The sequence below is a fragment of the Bos mutus genome, chromosome 28 (assembly GCF_027580195.1).
Source record: "Bos mutus isolate GX-2022 chromosome 28, NWIPB_WYAK_1.1, whole genome shotgun sequence".
NCBI classification, from domain to species: domain Eukaryota; kingdom Metazoa; phylum Chordata; class Mammalia; order Artiodactyla; family Bovidae; genus Bos; species Bos mutus.
In genome coordinates, this window is record NC_091644.1 from 38,519,461 (window position 1) to 38,542,313 (window position 22,853).

The 22,853-nt window shown below is 43.4% G+C and overlaps 1 protein-coding gene and 1 pseudogene across 2 annotated transcripts in view; one reads left to right on the forward strand and one right to left on the reverse strand.

The window, feature by feature from the left end:
- The window catches only part of SLC35F3 (solute carrier family 35 member F3), a 434,234-nt gene that overhangs the window by 12,053 nt on the left and 399,328 nt on the right, over nucleotides 1-22,853 (reverse strand). For both annotated transcript variants that reach the window (XM_070364741.1, XM_070364742.1), the window contains one exon: nucleotides 4,989-5,208. In XM_070364741.1, the coding sequence (XP_070220842.1) occupies nucleotides 4,989-5,208 (220 nt within the window). The remainder of the gene's footprint in view (nucleotides 1-4,988; nucleotides 5,209-22,853) is intronic.
- LOC102287923 (dnaJ homolog subfamily B member 13 pseudogene) lies at nucleotides 9,796-22,811 on the forward strand (annotated as a pseudogene).

Consider the following 22,853-nt stretch of genomic DNA (forward strand, 5'->3'; position numbering starts at 1 on the left):
GCAGAGGGGAAGCTGGTGGTTTTCCTTGCGTCTGATATCCCAGAAAGCAGAGCAGAGTTGAAACATACACTACGGATCTCAGAGAAAGACCTGAGCATCCTTCCCCAAGCCTGAAATTCCTTTGACGATGCCAGATCTCTTTAAAAAAATAAGCGCGGAGTTCACACTTTATACTCTAAAATATCCGGCTTTTGGTTTACACGTGGAACTGTTTCCCAGCCTATTTCCTGTTGTAGGAGGAACTCTCCAGTAAGGCTGGTCCTGTGTGTTCTGTGGTTTCACACAGTCCTCATCTTCTAGATCCCAGCCTCCCTGGGGGAGAATGCTGAGTCTCAGGATGGAATAAAGTGGATATCCCTACTTCCCCTCACCCCTGCTTTCTCACCCTTTCCTGTTGCATCCCCAGTGTATCACACTGAACAAAGACTTGGGGATCCAGACATATGGCTGGCAGTGGCCTGAGACCAAGAGGAGGGGAGCCGCCATCTCTACTCTGGGAAAAATGAGCTGGAGAAGAGGAAGAAGCATGGACGGGGGAGACCCTGAGGCCAGCATGTCACCATTTAACCTCCTGATGATGGTATTGCCTGTGTGGTTATAGCCTGCCCCACCCCCAGGGCTCTGGATTGAGGGCTCCAGCAGCACCCTGATGCACCTGTACCCCCACAGCCACACTGCTCCCCATCAGATGTCAGGCCGAGAGGAACGGGGCACCATGGAAGGGATGAGGCAGGGGCAGCCCTTGGTGGAGTCTGCATGCCTCTCAGACCAGCACTGCTTCCCACTCCTGCTAGAAATGTGATGGGCTGCATGCCCTCTGCCAAACAGAGCTTCGCTTGTGATGGGTTTTAGATTTCTACAGTTTGGAGACGTTTAAAAAAGGGAAGGGACGGGATAATTTTTACGGATATTTCCCTCAGCCTTTCCCTCCCAAGTCCTGCACCGCCCTCACCGATGCCAAGAGAGCCTGGAGGAATTAGCAGACCCTCTAGTTCACCCTGCTTGTTTCAGAGGCTGGAAAGGCATCTGGACCCTGAGCCCCCCACCCCATGCTCCCCCACGCTCTGTGTGCCCTGTGCCCTTCCCCAGCTGTGCTCGGGTGGCGGAGGACAACCTCCCAAACAGAAGGTGGAGTCGAGGTCAGCGCTAGGAGTTACTGTTCAGGGGTGGCACTGAACCAAAGGCTGCAAGTGGGCAAATTCTGGAAAACATCAGCTGGGGTCAGACTGAGGTGGGACCTGCTCTTGGAAAAGGTCCAGGCTCCCCAGGACCATGCTGCTGGGGTTTGAGGCCCCTCGGATGATCCCTTAGCTGCCCTCCTTGCTGCTTCTCCAGTCTTCCTGGCTTGCACTCTAGCTGGAGTGAGTGGTTCAGAACAGCTAAGAATGCCATCTGCCCTCCCCTCCGAGATGTGGACTGCGGGTGGCATGGCCTTTATCCAGCCGCTGACCACAGCTGGGTGGGCTCTGGCTTAGGAGGGGCCGTCTCTCCTATCCCCAGCATTCTACTTGCTCTCATTCTCCCGCTGCTTTTGCTGCACCCAACTGCCTTCCTAAGTGTCTGTCAACCTCTGACACTATCACCCAAAGAAGTGGGCTGCTCCATCAAACCCCTCTATCTGAGAAGGAATAAGAAGAATAACAACAGTGAGAGAAGATAACATTTATGGGGTTTCATGTGTCAGGCATGCATCACTTTATTTTATTCTTACAACTATTCTATAAGATGAGTCCTAACGTTCTGCTTGGAGAAGGCAATGGCACCCCACTCCAGTACTCCTGCCTGGAAAATCCTATGGACAGAGGAGCCTGGTGGGCTGCAGTCCATGGGGTGGTGAAGAGTCGGACACGACTGAGCGACTTCACTTTCACTTTTCACTTTCATGCATTGGGGAAGGAAATGGCAACCCACTCCAGTGTTCTTGCCTGGAGAATCCCAGGGACGGGGGAGCCTGGTGGGCTGCCATCTATGGGGTCGCACAGAGTTGGACACGACTGAAGCGACTTAGCAGCAGCAACGTTCTGTTTTATTTTTTGGCCTCACCCCATGCATGTGGGTTCCTAGTACCCTGACCAGGGATTGTACCCCCTGCATTGGAAGGGTGGAGTCTTAACCACCAGACTGCCAAGGAAGTTGCCAACAACTGTATTTTAAAATGAGGTCATTACGGCTCAGAGACGTTAAGTAACTAGCTTAACATTCAACAGCTTATGAGAGTGGACCCAAACCCTTGTCCCTCAGCTCTAGGATTCAGCACCTCCTTGTTGTGTTATGACCCCTGAGCCTGGAAAGCCAGGACACATGTGAAAAGCATATCCAAGCGCAGAGTCAAGGGGTGACATGGGGGCCAGGTTGGGCTCCTCTCAAACACTAGCCTCTGATGCCACGTGTGGCCACAACCTCCCCAGCATTTGAAGATAAACATTTGCTCTTCCTGGTCTGTCTGCCTGACACAGACCTGCTGCTGGTTTTCCAGGAACCACAAACTCTTGTGATTTGAGTCACTGCCTTAATAATGCAGGCCCTCTATGTCGCCTGCTCCACAAACATCTGTTCTCTATGTCTGGGCGACTCTCAGGCCAGTGTGCTCAGCCATCAGGATGGAAATGAGTGTCAGTTCCCTTCAGTCCCTGGCGATGACCCAGCAGGTGGTGGTCAGCCAACCTAGCAGTCCGAGAGAAGTCTCAGAGAAGCGTGCGTGTTAGGCCTCATCCTGGGCTCAAATCTCCATCTGTTTCCCCAGGGTGACCTCTGTCATTCTGCCCAGCTGCTGGCATCTTACATATTTTTTTTTCAAGCTCTCTGAACTCCTGACAATAAGAAGAGGGTGCCCCACCTTGACTTGGAGTGGGACGATCTTAGAGGACACGTCACTTACCTCTAGGAGGGATGACAATTATCAGAGAGACCTAGGACTGCGTGGTGCTTTACAGGTTGGTAAATTCCATCCCCAGCACCGGCTCCTGGATCTTTATTTCAGTGCTGGCCTCGTGCCGAAGGCCTCGATATGAAAATCTGCTCGGTCTGCAGTGGTCAGTGCAGACCAAGCAAGTGGCCAGGATGGCAGGACCAAATCACAGCTCAGGGATGTGAGGGGGATCTTGCATAGCAATGAGGTAAAGATCTGGGTGTGTCACTCTGCTTTCTGTGAGTCAGTATTTTCACACCTCCTTCTCTCAACCTCAAAAACGTTTTCTTCCCCACGATGCACAGTGAACCTTGCAGCATCTTTCCCCAGTAGTGTTCCCGTCTGGAATCTGCTTTGGACTTTTAGAGTCACACCCCGAGAGTGCTCTGCCATGCATTTTCTTGGCTCTTGGCCTCAAAAGAAAGCCACCATGGGCCCCAGCACATCTGAGCCTTCAGTATCCAGTCGGGCAGGCTGTTGGACAGATTGCTGCTGGCTGTACCTCTTGTGGAGATGTATTCTGTGGTTTATTTGCTCAAAGCTTTTCTGGGTGGCAGCTCAGTGAGCTGAGTTCTTATTCCAAAATTAACACGAAGCCTCAAAACAAATTTTCCCCCTACTGCAAGCTAAAAATACAACTCAGCAGTTGACTCACGTCCCCACTGCTGTTTGAGTAACTAGGTGGGCGTGAAGCCACCATGAAGGTGATGTCATTGTTCCCAGGACAGTGAGCCAAGGACACAAGTAGAGAGCCTGGAATCTGCCCCTTTGCGGGGTGCCAGCGGGGTTCCCTCTAATGGGACTGCTGTCCAAAAGGACTCTTAGCTTCCTGGCCTTCCTACATGTTCTGAGGGTGCAAGGAGGGGTAAGTGATGCATTCTGACTACCAGAGATCTAGCCTGGTCAAATCATTTCTGTCTCTGTTTGTGACGAAGTGATAGTGGGGCAGTGGTAGCTTCTGGCCACCAGAGGGCGACAAGCAGAAGGCAACAGGATTCTGTCACAGGGTCTGCTCAGTTCCTTAGTCGTGTCTGACTCTGCAGCCCCATGGACTGTAGCCTGCCAGGCTCCTCTATCCATGGAATTGTCCGGACAAGAATACTGGAGTGGGTTGCCATTTTCCAAGGCTAAATGTCACCTATTCCTTTCATCCTGGGTGGACTCCTCTATCTGTAGGCTCATGTTTGATAGCACATTTATCATATTTCACATAATTGTTCTAAAATATGACTAGATAAATTTCACTCTATTTTAAGGGAATTTACTCAGTCTCAGAGGTGACAATGAGAGGTAATTCAAGGGGTATCATTTCATTCTCCCTTCCTCTGGGGTTGAAGCAAGTGAAACTATCCCTCCAAAATTTGAACTGTGCTTAAGTGGGTCTTAAGTGTGTTTAGAATTTGAACTGGGCTTCCCTGGTGGCTCAGTTGGTAAAGAATCCACCTGCAATGCAGGAGACCTGGGTTCGATCCCTGGGTTGGGAAGATCCCCTGGAGGAAGGCATGGCAACCCATTCCAGTATCCTTGCCTGGAGAATCCCCATGGACAGAGGAGCCTGGGGGGCTACAGTCCATGGGGTCGCAAAGAGTCGGACACGACTAAGCGACTTTCACTTTCTAAGTGTGTCTGGCCCACTTGGGCATTGAAGGCACCGTCCAGATAAACGGCCCACCAAGAGGGCGTGTCCACGTGGATGAGGACATTTAGTTTTAGATATCAGTGTTATGGCAGTGTTAGCTGAGGGCTCTGGGCTGCAGGGACTGTGAGAAGCAGGCTGAATACATCACCCCTTCCCTAAGGGGGACCCCAACCGGCACGCAGTTTAGGGAATGCTTGTTGAAATGCTTGAAATGAAAGGTGCTTTAATGAACGCTTGTCTAAAATGGTTCGCAAGCAAGAAGGTTTGCAAGGCACCCCAAGAGCCTGGCCCTTGGCTGGGCTCCTTTTCTGCTGCAAATCAGAAGGAGAGTGGTTAGCAGCTTAGGCTGAACGGTCCAGCACATGGAGTTAAGCAAGCCGATGGGCAGGTTTTGGCTGGCATGACTGAGTGAGGGAGGAAGACAGAGAATAAGGAACTTACCCTCACTCCCATGAACCTGTCCCTGAGAACGATCCATGAGAGCAAGAACACAAAAGCTTTGTTGCAGCAGAACAATACGGAGACATCCGTAGTGTTTATTTTCTTTATTGCATGTAAGTACAGGTAGTTTGTGAGTGTCCAAAGAACACCAAAGGGTGCTGCCTTGGTAAAAAACACCTTCAAAGTCAAGCCATTGTCTCCAAAAAATCGACAGCATTCCCTAAAACAAGGAAAGAGAGGCAGTGTTATTATATTCTTGGGTTGAGACAGATCATTTTTATTCCCCTCTACCCAGTTTTTTTGTTTGTTTGTTTTTAGCAGATGCAGGAAGGGGTGGAGTCCTTTTATTTATTATTATATTTTAGCAACGTCTTTCTACCAAAGCCCTTCAATCTAGTCCACTGAAGAAAGCACTGCACGAGGCTCCCAGCACAAGGACTGGCCACTGTGGATGATTCCTTTGGCCCATGTTGGGTATGGAATGGTTGGTTTCGGAGAAGGTCATGGTGGAACCATTTGATCTGAAGAAGCCCCAGTTCCACGGTGACCACCTAAGGGATCCTGCTCCTTGGTTAGTAAAAGAAGGAAGTCTCTAGACCAGGAAGTCTCTAGGCCTTACTTCTCAGGGGCCTGGACACTCAAAGAGAACTCCCAAAACATATTTTTAAAAAAATTTGCCTCCAAATGAAGTTGTCTCTGGGATCAGGGAGTGGCATTCATTTCTTGGGCACATCTAATACATTTTGTCTATTTTATCAACAGTGTTAACTGTACATTTTCTCCATGAGGGCCTTTTTAGTTGGTCATTTCACGTGTGGAAGGTCCTCTCCCCACGTCATCTGAGAGGTGATCACAAGAAGGATGAGCAGATCCAAGAGCTCAGTGGCTTAAGAGAGAAGGAGATGAGGAAACACCTGCAGACAAATGGTTTCCAACATCACCTTTCCAGAATCTAGGGGAAGGATCACTGGTATTTGGAAAACTGCTTGAGAAAAAGAAAGCCAACCTTGCTCAGGCAGAAGTGGATGGAGGGGAGGAGGTGGGGGGCAGAGGGTGTGAACAGAGGACTAAGTGGCTGGCTCTGCAGACAGCTGCCCACTGCCCTGCCCAGGAGCAGAAAGCATCATTCTGCTGGGCTGGATGAGCCAGGCCAAGGAGAGGGATGTGAGAGGACATGCTCCCATAGCCATCACAGCCCAAGCTCACAGCAGGGCCCAGTGTGGCCCAGATACCAGCAAGTGAGGAGGGGAGAAAAGATGGAACTAGAACAAGTCAAATACACTAAGGTGGAGAACAGCCACAGCCCAGGCCACCTATTAATAACATGAAAATGCCACAATCAAGGAGAAAAATGAAAACAAAAGTCAAAGGGGATTGGATGCAATTGTAAATTTAATTTGATTGTTCTTTCCATTAATCTAAAATGCAACTTGCCTTTGTTCATGGCATCCATAGAAGAAACAGAAAGCTCATCACTGTTTGCTGAACTCTGTGCTGCTTCAGCTAAACCAGCAACAGGCAAATCAGTCAAATCACTAAATTTACCAAGAAACCATTTCAACTGCATTGACTCCATTTTGGCTTTCTATGAACGGAACTTTCATCTAATTGACATGATATTTCTGTTTGCCCTTTAATTTTCATACAATAGTTCAGTTGCACTTTCCATGCACTTTTCTCCAGCCCCTATTTGCAAAAGTCTTCCTTCTTCCCAGAGAAGAGCAAGGAAAGATAAGAAGGCCTTCTTCAATGAACAATGCAAGGAAATAGAAGAAAACAACAGAATGGGAAAGACTAGAGATCTAATCAAGAAAATTAGAGATACCAAAGGAATATTCCATGCAAGAATGGGCACAATAAAGAGCAGAAATGGTAAGGACCTAACAGAGGCAGAAGAGGTTAAGAAGAGATGGCAAGAATACACAGAACTATACAAAAAAGATCTTAATAACCCAGAGAACTATGATGGTGTGGTCACTCACCTAGAGCCAGCCAGACATTCTGGAGTTCAAAGTCAACTGGGCCTTAGGAAACATCACTACAGACAAAGCTAGTGGAGGTGATGGTAACTCCAGCTGAGCTATTTCAAATCCTAAAAGATGGTGCATTAAAGTGCTGCACTCAATATGCCAGCAAATTTGGAAAACTCAGCAGCGACCACAGGACTGGAAAAGTCAGTTTTCATTCCAGTTCCAAAGAAATGTTCAAATTACCGGACAATTGTGCTCATTTCACACGCTAGTAAGGTTATGCTCAAAATCCTTCAGCTAGCCTTCAGTAGAATATGAAAAGAGAACTCCCAGATGTACAAGCTGGGTTTAGAAAAGGCAGAGAAACCATAGATCAAATTGCCAACATCCAATGGATTACAGAGAAAGCAAGGGAATTCCAGGAAAACATATACTTCTGCTTCATTCATTATGCTAAAGCCTTTGACTGTGTGGATCATAATAAATTGTGGAAAATTTTTAAAGAAATAGGAATACCAGACTACCTTACCTGTCTCTTGAGAAACCTGTATGCAGGTCAAGAAGCAACAGTTAGAACCAGACATGGAACAACAGACTGGTTTCAAATTGGGAAAGGAGTACGTCAAGGCTGTATCAGTTCAGTTCAGTTCAGTTCAGTCACTCAGTTGTGTCCGACTCTTTGCGACCCCATGGACTGCAGCACGCCAGGCCTCCCTGTACATCACCAACTCCTGGAGTTCACTCAAACTCATATCCATTGAGTTGGTGATGCCATCCAGCAATCTGATTCTCTATCGTCCCCTTCTCCTCCTGCCCCCAATCCCTCTCAGCATCAGTCTTTTCCAATGAGTCAGCTCTTCGAATCAGGTGGCCAAAGTATTGGAGTTTCAGCTTTAGCATCAGTCCTTCCAATGAACATCCAGGACTGATTTCCTTTAGGATGGATTGGTTGGATCTCCTTGCAGTCCAAGGGACTCTCAAGAGTCTTCTCCAACACCACAGTTCAAAAGCATCAATTCTTCAGTGCTCAGCTTTCTTCACAGTCCAACTCTCACATCCATACATGACTACTGGAAAAACCATAGCCTTGACTAGATGGACCTTTGTTGGCAAAGTAATGTCTCTGCTTTTGAATATGCTATCTAGGTTGGTCATAACTTTCCTTCCAAGGAGTAAGCATCTTTTAATTTCATGGCTGCAGTCACCATATGCAGTGATTTTGGAGCCCCAGAAAAATAAAGTCTGACACTGTTTCCCCTGTTTCCCCATCTATTTCCCATGAAGTGATGGGACCAGATGCCATGATCTTTGTTTTCTGAATGTTGAGCTTTAAGCCAACTTTTTCACTCTCCTCTTTCACTTTCATCAAGAGGCTTTTTAGTTTCTTTTCACTTTCTGCCATAAGGGTGGTGTCATCTGCATATCTGAGGTTATTGGGATATTTCTCCCATATTGTCACCCTGTTTATTTAACTTATATGCAGAGTACATTATGCAAAATGCTGGACTGGATAAAGCACAAGTTGGAATCAAGATTGCTGGGAGAAATATCAAACACTTCAGATATGCAGATGATACCACCCTTATGGCAGAAAGTGAACAGGAACTAAAGAGCCTCTTGATGAGGGTGAAAGAAGAGAGTTAAAAAACTGGCTTAAAACTCAACATTCAAAAAACTAAGATCATGGCATCCAGTCCCATCACTTCATGAAAAATAAAAGGGGAAAAAGTGGAATCAGTGACAGATTTTATTTTCTTGGGCTCCAAAATCACTGCAGACGGTGACTGCAGCCATGAAATTAAGAGACCTTTGTTTCTTGAAAGGAAAGCTATGACAAAAAGCAAAGATATCACTTTGCTGACAAAGATCTATATAATCAAAACTATGGCTTTTCCAGTAGTCTTGTACCAATGTGAGTGTTGGACCATGAAGGAGGCTGAGCACCAAAGAATTGATGCTTTTGAACTGAGGTGCTGGAGAAGACTCTTGAGGGTCCCTTGCACTGCAAGGAGATAAACCAGTCAATTCTAAAGGAAATCAACTCTGAAGATTCATTGGAAGGATTGATGCTGAAGCTGAAGCACCAGTACTTTGGCCACCTGATGCAAAGAGTTGAGTCATTAAAAAATACTGATGCTGAGAAAGACTGAAGGCAAAAGGAGAAGAGGGCGGCAGAGGATGAGATGGGTTAGATAGCATCACCAACTCAATGGACATGAATGTGAGCAAACTCCAGGAGATAGTGAAGGACAGGGAAGCCTGGTATGAGGCAGGCATGGGATTGTAAAGAGTTGGACATGACTGAGCGATTGAACAACCACTTCCTTTTATCAGGGATGGTGACCAGGGGCAGCTTCCTTCATGTTTGTGATCATGAAGGCTCACAAAAAAGTGATGTCAGTCCCTTGAGTATGATCAGTAGGAAAGACAAGTATTTTTTAATGTCATTAATATCAGTGGGCTTCCCAGGTGGCACAGTGGTAAAGAATATGCCTCCTACAACAGGAGATGCAAGAGTTGCTGGTTCGATCCCTGGGTCAGGAAGATCCCCTGGAATAGGAAATGGCCAGCCATTCCAATATTCTTGCCTGGGAAATTCTATGGACAGAGGAGCCTGGCGAGATACAGTCCATGGGGTTGCAAAGAGTTGGACGTGACTGAGCACATACACCTTGGAATTAAACTTAGAGGTTAGCCTTCCAAAGGGAACGTAACACAAGGAGGATTTCCAAGTTTCCCCTATTATAAAAAATGAGTCATGTTGTGGCAGGGGGCCATACAAAGTCAACTCAGATATCTCCTCTCTGAGAATTGATGTTTGACTCATCCGAAGTGCAATGGCTGTTGAAGTGGCAGATGGGGAACAAGTATGGCTGGGTAATGAACGTGAACAGTGCAGGCTGCTGATCGGAAGTAAGGAGGAGAGAATGCCCAGATGGTGCATTGGTAAAGAATCTGCCTGCCAGTGTTGGAGGTGCAAGAGATGCTGGTTCGATCCCTGGGTTGGGAAGATTCCCTGGAGTAGGAAACAGCAACCCACTCCAGTATTCTTGCCAGGAAAATCCCAAGGACAGAGAAGACTTCTGGGCTACAGTCAATGGAGTTGCAAAGGTCAGACATGACTAAGCACACACTCAGAGTGGGACTACATCCCAGAGATGGAAAAGGCATGATTTCTAGGCCCAGCAGAGCTCTGTTGGCCCTTTGAGGATTCATGGTCAGGGGATTACAGATCAGGTGGGTAGATTTTGGTTCAAATGAGACTAAGTTGATTGGCCCCTGAGTCAGTAAACCTGAGTTGTTTTCAGATCAAAGACTATGTACTAAGCCATGTCAGCTGGCTTGGGTATATGACCCACATACACCCTTGATAGGAAAGGAACCCAAGATAGATGATGAGCACAAATCCATTTCTGCCAAAGACCTCTTCTTGGTACACCAAGAATAGAGGATAGTAGACACTCTCTTGACTGCTTCCACTTGGCTGACACAACAGTCTAACACCATTCATTCCTGGCAGGACAAAGCTGAAGCTGGCAACTTACTCCTTAGCATACCCAAGCCCTTCAGGTCCTACCAGCCTAAATCATGTTGGCCAAGATTTCAATGTGTTTGCTTCCAATCCTGCTTGTGTCCACTGTTCTTGGTTGTTCAAGTGCATAATTCAATTAAATATTTTCTAAATCAATGAAGTGTGACTGAGAAAAGTATGACTGTGCTTTTCTACGAAATTTATGTTGAGAGCTTCAAGGAACACTTAATAAAAGGAATTTGCTAAAATATCACTGCTGAATTAGGTGTAGATGAAACAATATTCAGAAAACTAAGATCATGGCCTCTGGTCCCATCACTTAATGGGAAATAGATGGGGAAACAGTGGCTGACTTTATTTTTTGGGGCTCCAAAATCACTGCAGATGGTGACTGCAGCCATGAAATTAAAAGACGCTTACTCCTTGGAAGGAAAGTTATGACCAACCTAGATAGCATATTCAAAAGCAGAGACATTACTTTGCCAACAAAGGTCCGTCTAGTCAAGGCTATGGTTTTACCAGCAGTCACGTATGGATGTGAGAGTTGGACTATAAAGAAAGCTGAGTGCAGAAGAATTGATGCTTTCAAACTGTGGTGTTGGAGAAGACTCTTGAGAGTCCCTTGGACTGCAAGGAGATCCAACCAGTCCACCCTAAAGGAAATAAGTCCTGGGTGTTCATTGGAAGGATTGATGCTAAAGCTGAAACTCCAATACTTTGGCCACCTGATGCAAAGAGCTGACTCATTTGAAAAGACCCTGATGTTGGGAAAGATGGAAGGCTGGAGGAGAAGGGGATGACAGAGGATGAGATGGTTGGATGGCATCACTGACTCAATGGACATGAGTTTGAGTAAACTCTGGGAGTTGGTGATGGACAGGGAGGCCTGGTGTGCTGCAGTCCATGGGGTCGCAAAGAGTCAGACACGTCTGAGCGGCTGAACTGAGCTGAAACACTGTGAAAGACAGGGAAAGCTATAAAAATCTGTAAGTTCTACACTTATGTAATTTTAAAAATACCTATGTTCTTGGTGCTCTTTAAAGAACTCTCACTGGGATAGGTTGGTTTGGTGGGATAAGGATGGCTTATCATTTAAGTCAAATCAATAAGCATCTGCTTATCACTTGTTATAGTCACAATTCTAGACAAGGCACTGTAGCTGATACAAAACAAGTAAATAGTCCCTCTTTTTGAAAGATTATGGTAAAATTGGGGAGATAAGACTGATTCCTCAAAAGGAAGTAATGCAAGTTTAAATAAAATTACCTATTAAGTAGTGTGGAATATAATAGTGCTATAGAATTCCTATCTAGTGGCAAGAGTTGGACTGATTGGAGAAGGTCTCCTAAAAGATAAAGTTGTGAGTTGAACCTCGAAGGATAGTTGGCATTCCAGGTGGTTCAGTGATCATGAATCTGCCTACCAAGCAGGAGATTAAGTTTGATCCCTGGACTGGGAAGATCCCCTGGATAAGGATTTCCCAATTCTAAGGAATCCAAAAAAAGGATTTTCTTTCCTGGGAAATCCCATGCATAGAAAAGCCTGGAAGGCTATAGTTCAGGGGGCCACAAAGAGTTGGACATGACTTAGAAACTAAATAACAACAACAACAAAATTGAAGGATAGTTAGGATTCATACAGTTTGGGTTAGGGAGGAGGTAACGTCCTTAGAGAGAGAAGAGAAGAAATTGTATCCGTGACACAATAATAAATGGTTATAAAAATGGCAGTACTTTTTCAAATTAAATATAGAGTAGCCACATTTAAAAAATTAACAGAAGGGGGAGGAGCCAAGATGGTGGAGGAGTAGGACGGGGAGAACACTTTCTCCCCCACAAATTCATCAAAAGAGCATTTAAAAGCCGAGTAAATTCCACAAAACAATTTCTGAATGCTGGCAGAGGACATCAGGCACCCAGAAAAGAAACCCAAGTCTTCGAAAGGAGGTAGGAAAAAATATAAAAGACAAAAAAAGAGACAAAAGAGGGAGGGACAGAGTTCCGTCCCGGGAAGGGAGTCTTAAAAAGAGAGAAGTTTCCAAACATCAGGAAACCTTCTCACTGCCGAATGTGTGCCGAGCTTTGGAAGCACAGAGGGCAACATAACAGGGAGAAAAAATAAATAAACAATTAAAACCTGCACATTGCGAGCCCTGTGGTAACTCACCCAGTGGAGAAGCAGCACAGATGCCTGCACACGCCATTAGCAAGAGGGGGCTGGGCAGGGAGGTGCGGTGTGGGCTGCATTGCTTAGAGTAAGGACCTGGCCTGAATACCCTGAGTGCTATCTGAGCGAAATAATTTGGGCTAGCAAACCAGACTGTGGGATATCTATCATCACGCGAAAAGCCAGCCCTAACCTAAGACACCGCCAGGCCCGCGCATGGAACAAAGGACTGAACAGAGATAGCCAGCTACAGACCATCCCCCTCCCGTGACAGGCAGCCAGAGCCGGAAGGGGGCATTCGCAGCCCCAGAGAGACATTATCTATAAAACTGTAAGCAGGCTTCTTTGCTAACTAAAACTTCTTGGGGGTCTGGACGGTCAACATCTCCCTGAGAAGGTGCGCTGGTTGTACACCTAGATAACTGAGTGGCGGGGAGGCGATAAGTCGCAGCAATCGCGCTCGCCAAACACCTCATCACCGGAGCTGTTCGGACCTGGGAAGGGCACAAAACGCAGGCCCAACCGAGTCTGCGCCTCTGAGGACTACCCGAGTGCCTGAACCTGAGCGGCTTGGACCTGGGAGGTGCAGGCAGCCCAGAGCCAGCCTCGGATGGTTCCCAGCGGAACAACCTAGAGCCCGAGCAGTGTGGGCAGGGAGGCTACATGCGCCGTGAGCGGGGGCAGACCCAGTGTGGCTGAGGCACTGCGAGCACACGCCAGTGTTACTTGTTTGCAGCATCCCTCCCTCCCTTCCCCACAGCGCGACTGAACAAGTGAGCCTAAAAAGAAAAAAAAAAAAGTGTCCTCCACCTTCCCCTTTGTGTCAGGGCAGAAACCAGACACTGAAGAGTCCAGCAAACAGAAGAAGCTATAACAGAGGGAACCGCCTTGAAAGCTACAGGCAATAGATCAAAACCCTGTGGTTACTACCGACTACATAGGAAGGGGCTTATAGATCTTCAGAAATAAAAGTCGGACCAAGAAACTAGCCAAAAATGAGCTGAACCCACAATACTCACAAAAAACCAGAGAAAGTCCTCGTTATATTTTTACTATTTTTACGATCATTCTTTCTTTCTTTTTTTTTTTAAATTTTTTAAAAAAATTTAAGTCCTCTATTATTCCTTTAATTTTCACTTTTATAACCTATTACTGCAAAAAAAAAAAAGACCCTATTTTTTTTTCTTCAGCAAACTTCATATATATATTTTTATAATTTTTTGACCTTGTTTTTTTTTTTTTTTTTTTTCTTTACCATTGTATTTTTGAAATTCCAAGCTCTACTCTAGATTTTTAATTTTAGCTTTTTGGTATTTGTTATCAATTCTGTACCTATAGTTTTTTTATAATTTCTGTGACTTTTTTTTTTCTCTGTTTCTTTCTCTCCTTCTTTTATATAACATTGTATATCTGAAATTCCAAACTCTACTCTAGATTTTTAATTTATGCTTTTTGGTATTTGATATCAATTTTGTACCTGTATTTTCTTTATAATTTTTGTGACATTGTTTGTTTTTCTTTGTTTGTTTTTTTTCTTCTCTCTTTCTTTTTCTTCTTCTTTTTTTTAACATTGTATTTTTGAAATTCCAAACTCTATTCTAGATTTTTAACTTTTGCTTTTTGGTATTAGTTATCAATTTTGTACCTATTTTTTCTTTATAATTTTCGTGACCTTGTTTGTTTTTGTTTGTTCGTTTTTTCTCTCTTTCTTTTCCTTCTTCTTTTCTTTAACATCGTATTTTTAAAATTCCAAACTCTACTCTAGATTTTTAATTTTTGCTTTTATGTATTTGTTACCAATTTTGTACCTTTAAGAACCCAATCTTCAGTACCCATTTTTCACTAGGGAACGAGATTACTGGCTTAACTGCTCTCTCTCCCTTTGGACTCTCCTTTTTCTCCACCAGGTCACCTGTGTCTCCTCCCTAACCCCTCTCTACTCTACCCAACTCTGTGAATTTCTGTATGTTTCAGACGGTGGAGAACACTTAGGGAACTGATTACTGGCTGGATCTGTCTCCCTCCTTTTCACTCTCCCCTTTTATCCTTCTGGCCACCTCTGTCTCCTTTCTCCGTCTTCTCTTCTCTGTATAACTCCGTGAACATCTCTGAGCGGTCCAGTTGTGGAGTGCACATAAGGAAGTGATTATTGGCTAGTCCACTCTCTCCTCTACTGATTCCACCTCATCTCATTCGGGTCACCTCTAACTCCCTCCTCCCTCTTCTCTTCTCCATGTAATGCTGTGAACCTCTCTGGGTGACCCTCACGGTAGAGAAACTTTTGATCTTTAACGTAGATGTTTTATCAATGGTGCTGTATAGAAGGAGAAGTTTTGAAACTACTGTAAAAATAAGACCAATAACTGGAAGCAGGAGGCTTAAATCCAAACCCTGACTCCAGGGAATTCCTGACTCCAAGGAACATTAATTGACGGGAGCTCATCAAACGCCTCCATACCGACACTGAAAGCAAGCATCACACAAGGGCCAACAAGTTCCAGGGCAAGACATACCAAGCAAATTCTCCAGCAACAAAGGAGCACAGCCCTGAGCTTCAAGATACAGGCTGCCCAAAGTCACCCCAAAACCATAGACATCACATAACTCATTACTGGACACTTCATTGCACTCCAGAGAGAAGAAATACAGCTCCACCCACCAGAACACTGACACAAGCTTCCCTAACCAAGAAACCTTGACAAGCCACCTGTACAAACCCACACACAGCGAGGAAATGCCACAATAAAGAGAACTCCACAAACTGCCAGAATACAGAAAGGACACCCCAAAATCAGCAATTTAAACAAGATGAAGAGACAGAGGAATACCCAGCAGATAAAGGAACAGGATAAATGCCCACCAAACCAAACAAAAGAGGAAGAGATAGGGAATCTACCTGATAAAGAATTCCAAATAATGATAGTGAAATTGATCCAAAATCTTGAAATCAAAATGGAATCACAGATAAATAGCCTGGAGACAAGGATTGAGAAGATGCAAGAAAGGTTTAACAAGGACCTAGAAGAAATAAAAAAGAGTCAATATATAATGAATAATGCAATAAATGAAATTAAAAACACTCTGGAGGCAACAAATAGCAGAATAACAGAGGCAGAAGATAGGATTAGTGAATTAGAAGATAGAATGGCAGAAATAAATGAATCAGAGAGGATAAAAGAAAAACGAATTAAAAGAAATGAGGACAATCTCAGAGACCTCCAGGACAATATTAAACGCTACAATATTCGAATCATAGGGGTTCCAGCAGAAGAAGACAAAAAGAAAGACCATGAGAAAATACTTGAGGAGATAATAGTTGAAAACTTCCCTAAAATGAGGAAGGAAATAATCACCCATGTCCAAGAAACCCAGAGAGTCCCAAACAGGATAAACCCAAGGCGAAACACCCCAAGACACATATTAATCAAATTAACAAAGATCAAACACAAAGAACAAATATTAAAAGCAGCAAGGGAAAAACAACAAATAACACACAAGGGAATTCCCATAAGGATAACAGCTGATCTTTCAATAGAAACTCTTCAAGCCAGGAGGGAATGGCAAGACATACTTAAAATGAAGAAAGAAAATAACCTACAGCCCAGATTATTGTACCCAGCAAGGATTTCATTCAAGTATGAAGGAAAAATCAAAAGCTTTTCAGACAAGCAAAAGCTGAGAGAATTCTGCACCACCAAACCAGCTCTCCAACAAATACTAAAGGATATTCTCTAGACAGGAAACACAAAAATGGTGTATAAATTCGAACCCAAAACAATAAAGTAAATGGCAACGGGATCATACTTATCAGTAATTACCTTAAACGTAAATGGGTTGAATGCCCCAACCAAAGGACAAAGACTGGCTGAATGGATACAAAAACAAGACCCTACATATGTTGTCTACAAGAGACCCACCTCAAAACAGGGGACACATACAGACTGAAAGTGAAGGGCTGGAAAAAGATTTTCCATGCAAATAGGGACCAAAAGAAAGCAGGAGTAGCAATACTCATATCAGATAAAATAGACTTTAAAACAAAGGCTGTGAAAAGAGACAAAGATGGTCACTACATAATGATCAAAGGATCAATCCAAGAAGAAGATATAACAATTATAAATATATATGCACCCAACACAGGAGCACCGCAGTATGTAAGACAAATGCTAACAAGTATGAAAGGAGAAATTAACAATAACACAATAATAGCGGGAGACTTTAATACCCCACTCACACCTATGGATAGATCAACTAAACAGAAAATTAACAAGGAAACACAAACTTTAAACGATACAATAGACCAGTTAGACCTAATTGATATCTATAGGACATTTCATCCCAAAACAATGAATTTCACCTTTTTCTCAGGCACACATGGAACCTTTTCCAGGATAGATCACATCCTGGGCCATAAATCTAGCCTTGGTAAATTCAAAAAAATAGAAATCATTCCAAGCATCTTTTCTGACTACAATGCAGTAAGATTAGATCTCAATTACAGGAGAAAAACTATTAAAAATACCAACATATGGAGGCTGAACAACACGCTGCTGAATAACCAACAAATCACAGAAGAAATCAAAAAAGAAATCAAAATTTGCATAGAAATGAATGAAAATGAAAACACAACAACCCAAAACCTGTGGGACACGGTAAAAGCAGTCCTAAGGGGAAAGTTCATAGCAATACAGGCACACCTCAAGAAACAAGAAAAAAGTCAAATAAATAACCTAACTCTACACCTAAAGCAACTAGAAAAGGAAGAAATGAAGAACCCCAGGGTTAGTAGAAGGAAAGAAATCTTAAAAATTAGGGCAGAAATGAATGCAAAAGAAACAAAAGAGACCATAGCAAAAATCAACAAAGCCAAAAGCTGGTTCTTTGAAAGGATAAATAAAATTGACAAACCATTAGCCAGACTCATCAAGAAACAAAGGGAGAAAAATCAAATCAATAAAATTAGAAATGAAACTGGAGAGATCACAACAGACAACACAGAAATACAAAGGATCATAAGAGACTACAACGTGGAAGAAATGGACAAATTCTTAGAAAAGTACAACTTTCCAAAACTGGACCAGGAAGAAATAGAAAATCTTAACAGACCCATCACAAGCACGGAAATTGAAACTATAATCAAAAATCTTCCAGCAAACAAAAGCCCAGGTCCAGACGGCTTCACAGCTGAATTCTACCAAAAATTTAGAGAAGAGCTAACACCTATCCTGCTCAAACTCTTCCAGAAAATTGCAGAGGAAGGTAAACTTCCAAACTCATTCTATGAGGCCACCATCACCCTAATACCAAAACCTGACAAAGACCCCACAAAAAAAGAAAACTACAGGCCAATATCACTGATGAACATAGATGCAAAAATCCTTAACAAAATTCTAGCTATCAGAATGCAACAACACATTAAAAAGATCATACACCATGACCAAGTGGGCTTTATCCCAGGGATGCAAGGATTCTTCAATATCCACAAATCAATCAATGTAATACACCACATTAACAAATTGAAAAATAAAAACCATATGATTATCTCAATAGATGCAGAGAAAGCCTTTGACAAAATTCAACATCCATTTATGATAAGAACTCTCCAGAAAGCAGGAATAGAAGGAACATACCTCAACATAATAAAAGCTATATATGACAAACCCACAGCAAATATTATCCTCAATGGTGAAAAATTGAAGGCATTCCCTCTAAAGTCAGGAACAAGACTAGGGTGCCCACTTTCACCATTACTGTTCAACATAGTTTTGGAAGTTTTGGCCACAGCAATCAGAGCAGAAAAAGAAATAAAAGGAATCCAAATTGGAAAAGAAGAAGTAAAACTCTCACTATTTGCAGATGACATGATCCTCTACATAGAAAACCCTAAAGACTCCACCAGAAAATTACTAGAACTAATCAATGATTATAGTAGAGTTGCAGGATATAAAATCAACACACAGAAATCCCTTGCATTCCTATACACTAATAATGAGAAAACAGAAAGAGAAATTAAGGAAACAATTCCATTCACCATTGCAACGGAAAGAATAAAATACTTAGGAATATATCTACCTAGAGAAACTAAAGACCTATACATAGAAAACTATAAAACACTGGTGAAAGAAATCAAAGAGGACACTAATAGATGGAGAAATATGCCATGTTCATGGATTGGAAGAATCAATATAGTGAAAATGAGTACACTACCCAAAGCAATTTATAGATTCAATGCAATCCCTATCAAGCTACCAATAGTATTCTTCACAGACCTAGAACAAATAATTTCACAATTTGTATGGAAATACAAAAAACCTCGAATACCCAAAGCTATCTTGAGAAAGAAGAATGGAACTGGAGGAATCAACCTACCTGACTTCAGGCTCTACTACAAAGCCACAGTTATCAAGACAGTATGGTACTGGCACAAAGACAGAAATATAGATCAATGGAACAAAACAGAAAGCCCAGAGATAAATCCATGCACATACGGACACCTTATCTTTGACAAAGAAGGCAAGAATATACAATGGATTAAAGACAATCTCTTTAACAAGTGGTGCTGGGAAATCTGGTCAACCACTTGTAAAAGAATGAAACTAGAACACTTTCTAACACCATACACAAAAATAAACTCAAAATGGATTAAAGATCTAAACGTAGGACCAGAAACTATAAAACTCCTGGAGGAGAACATAGGCAAAACACTCTCTGACATACATCACAGCAGGATCCTCTATGACCCACCTCCCAGAATATTGGAAATAAAAGCAAAAATAAACAAATGGGACCTAATTAAACTTAAAAGCTTCTGCACATCAAAGGAAACTATTAGCAAGGTGAAAAGGCAGCCTTCAGAATGGGAGAAAATAATAGCAAATGAAGCAACTGACAAACAACTAATCTCAAAAATATACAAGCAACTCCTACAGCTCAACTCCAGAAAAATAAATGACCCAATCAAAAAATGGGCCAAAGAACTAAATAGACATTTCTCCAAAGAAGACATACAGATGACTAACAAACACATGAAAAGATGCTCAACATCACTCATTATCAGAGAAATGCAAATCAAAACCACTATGAGGTACCATTTCACACCAGTCAGAATGGCTGCGATCCAAAAGTCTACAAATAATAAATGCTGGAGAGGGTGTGGAGAAAAGGGAACCCTCTTACACTGTTGGTGGGAATGCAAACTAGTACAGCCACTATGGAGAACAGTGTGGAGATTCCTTAAAAACTGGAAATAGAACTGCCTTATGATCCAGCAATCCCACTGCTGGGTATACACACTGAGGAAACCAGAAAGGAAAGAGACACATGTATCCCAATGTTCATCACAGCACTATTTATAATAGCCAGGACATGGAAGCAACCTAGATGTCCATCAGCAGATGAATGGATAAGAAAGCTGTGGTACATATACACAATGGAGTATTACTCAGCCATTAAAAAGAATACATTTGAATCAGTTCTAATGAGGTGGATGACACTGGAGCCTATTGTACAGAGTGAAGTAAGCCAGAAAGAAAAACACCAATACAGTATACTAACATGTATATATGGAATTTAGAAAGATGGTAACAATAACCCTGTGTACGAGACAGCAAAAGAGACACTGATGTATAGAACAGTCTTATGGACTCTGTTGCAGAGGGAGAGGGTGGGAAGATTTGGGAGAATGGCATTGAAACATGTATAATATCATGCATGAAACGAATTGCCAGTCCAGGTTCAATGCACGATACTGGATGCTTGGGGCTAGTGCACTGGGACGACCCAGAGGGATGGTATGGGGAGGGAGGAGGGAGGAGGGTTCAGGATGGGGAACACATGTATACCTGTGGCAGATTCATTTTGATATTTGGCAAAACTAATACAATTTGTAAAGTTTAAAAATAAAATAAAATTTAAAAAAAAGAAAAAAAACTGGATTAAAAAAAATTAACAGAAGAGTTAGAATATAAAGTTGATTAATCTCAAGGAGTGGGAGAGAGTGAGAGAGAAAAACAAAGAAAAAAAAAAGATAAAATGAGAAGGTCAAGCTAGAAGGTCTAATATTGAACTGAAAAGAACATTAGAAAGAGAAAATGGAAAAATGAAATGGAGGAAATTACAAAATAAATAATTCAAGAAAGTTTTTTTGAACTATAGGATGTGAGTCTTTATAATGAAAAGGCTGATCAAGTACCAAGCAAAATGAATGAAAAACCATGACAAGGCATATACTTGTGGCGAAAAAGGGATAAAGATAAGACTTAAGGCTCCCTAGAGAAATAAAACTGGCCAAAGGATGCGCTCAATTGCTCAGTCTGACTCTCAGTCAGTCTGACTCAGTGTCTGACTCTTTGAGACCCCATGGACTGTAACCCACCAGGCTCCTCTGTCCATGGAATTTTCTAGGCAAGAATACTGGAGTGGGTTGCCATTTCCTTCTCCAGGGGATCTTCCAGACCCAGGGATAGAACCAAAGTCTCTTGTGCCTCCTGCACTGGGAGGTAGATTCTCTACCACTGTGCCTCCTGGGAAGCCCATATACCTGAAACTAATACAGCATTCCAGAATACTGGAGTGGGTAGCTGTTCCCTTCTCCAGGAGATCTTCCCAACCCAGGGATTGAACCCAGGTCTCCCACATTGAAGATGAATTCTTTACCAGCTGAGCCACAAGGGAAGCCCAAGAATACTGGAGTGGGTAGCCTATCCCTTATCTAGGGGAACTTCCCAGCCCAGGAATTGAACTGGGGTCTCATGCATTAAAGGAGGATTCTTTACCAACTGAGATATCAGGGAAGCCCTGGGGCTAAAGGATAGGAAATCATAATAGCATCAGACAGCCAGGCAATAATGGCCTTAACAATTTTTCAAGGAAAATATTTTTCAAGTCAGAATTCTAAAATCAGCCAACCATCCATCCATCAAATGTGAGAATGAAATAGACATACCCTCAGTTAGGCAGTGCTCAAAACACGGTCTTGCAAGCTACAGAAGGATGGGTTACATTAAAACCAGGGTGTAAACCAAACAAGAGGAAGACAGGGAAGCAGGGAACAGGCTCCAACACAGGCAGGACTGAACACTGGTCCTGGGATGGCAGACCAGGGAGTCACAGAGGCCCTGGGAGGGGAGGCTCCTCATTAAATCAGCACAGGGAACATGCTGACAGATTTTCGAGGTGGTGGAACGTTTTAAAAAAAATAGCAAGCATTAATGGAAATCAAGGTAAAGGCAATAAAAACAGGCAAATACTGCTGGCAGGAGAAACCGGAGTTCCTGGTAAAAGGAGACAGTCAATGAGTTAAATTTGCCCATTTATAATTAGCCAAAAACTGGGATAGCATTATGAGAGAACAGACTCAGGTGAAGAGGGGATGGGGTCTAACAGAAATCAATGCATCTAACTGTCATAAATATCCATAAGAACTGGGAGTGACTGAGAGTGAGCAGGTGTGGAGCAGGAGTTGCTATTTTTATGATAATTCTTTTACAGTTATTTTGCTTTTCCAAGATATGTACATGTATCAGTATTAAGTTGCTAAAAACTAAAAACTGTTTGAAAACACATGAGAGGTTGCTGTGGCTGAAGCTGCCATGATGAGTGTCCTGAGACAGCTCTGAGGGGTGCAGTTTGAAAACCATAGATAGAGAGAAAACCTACTCTGTTCTTTGACTGAACTCAGAAAATTAAGAGCTCCCAAAGAGTGCTGAACGAGGATGGGTACTCCTCTACCATCAGGGACGAGATCCTCATGGATGACGTAAAGCCTGGTTGAAGGCAGGGCACGTGTATCACCTTCGAGAAGGAAGAGGACCTGAATCCCAACATCATCTCAGCTGACATCACCTTATCATAAAGGAGAAAATGCACCCTTGCTTCCACAGGGAGAACGACAACCTCTTCTTTGTGATCTCCATCTCCTTGAGTAAGGCTCTGACCCACTACTCTGTGGAGGTGAAGACCCTAGATGACTGTCTGCTCAACATCCCCGCCAGTAACACTGTCCACCCCAAGGGCTACAAGAAGGTGCCAGGTAAGGGGATGTTGCCAGAGAACCCCATGAAGAAGGGGGATGTCTTCATTTTCTGCGCCAGCCAGTTCCCTACCTGTCTCACACCCCAGCAGAAAGAGATGCTGTGCCAGGCACTGCTGACCTGACTCTGGTGGACTGGGCCTGGAGCAGGGGAGGTGAAGGCTAGC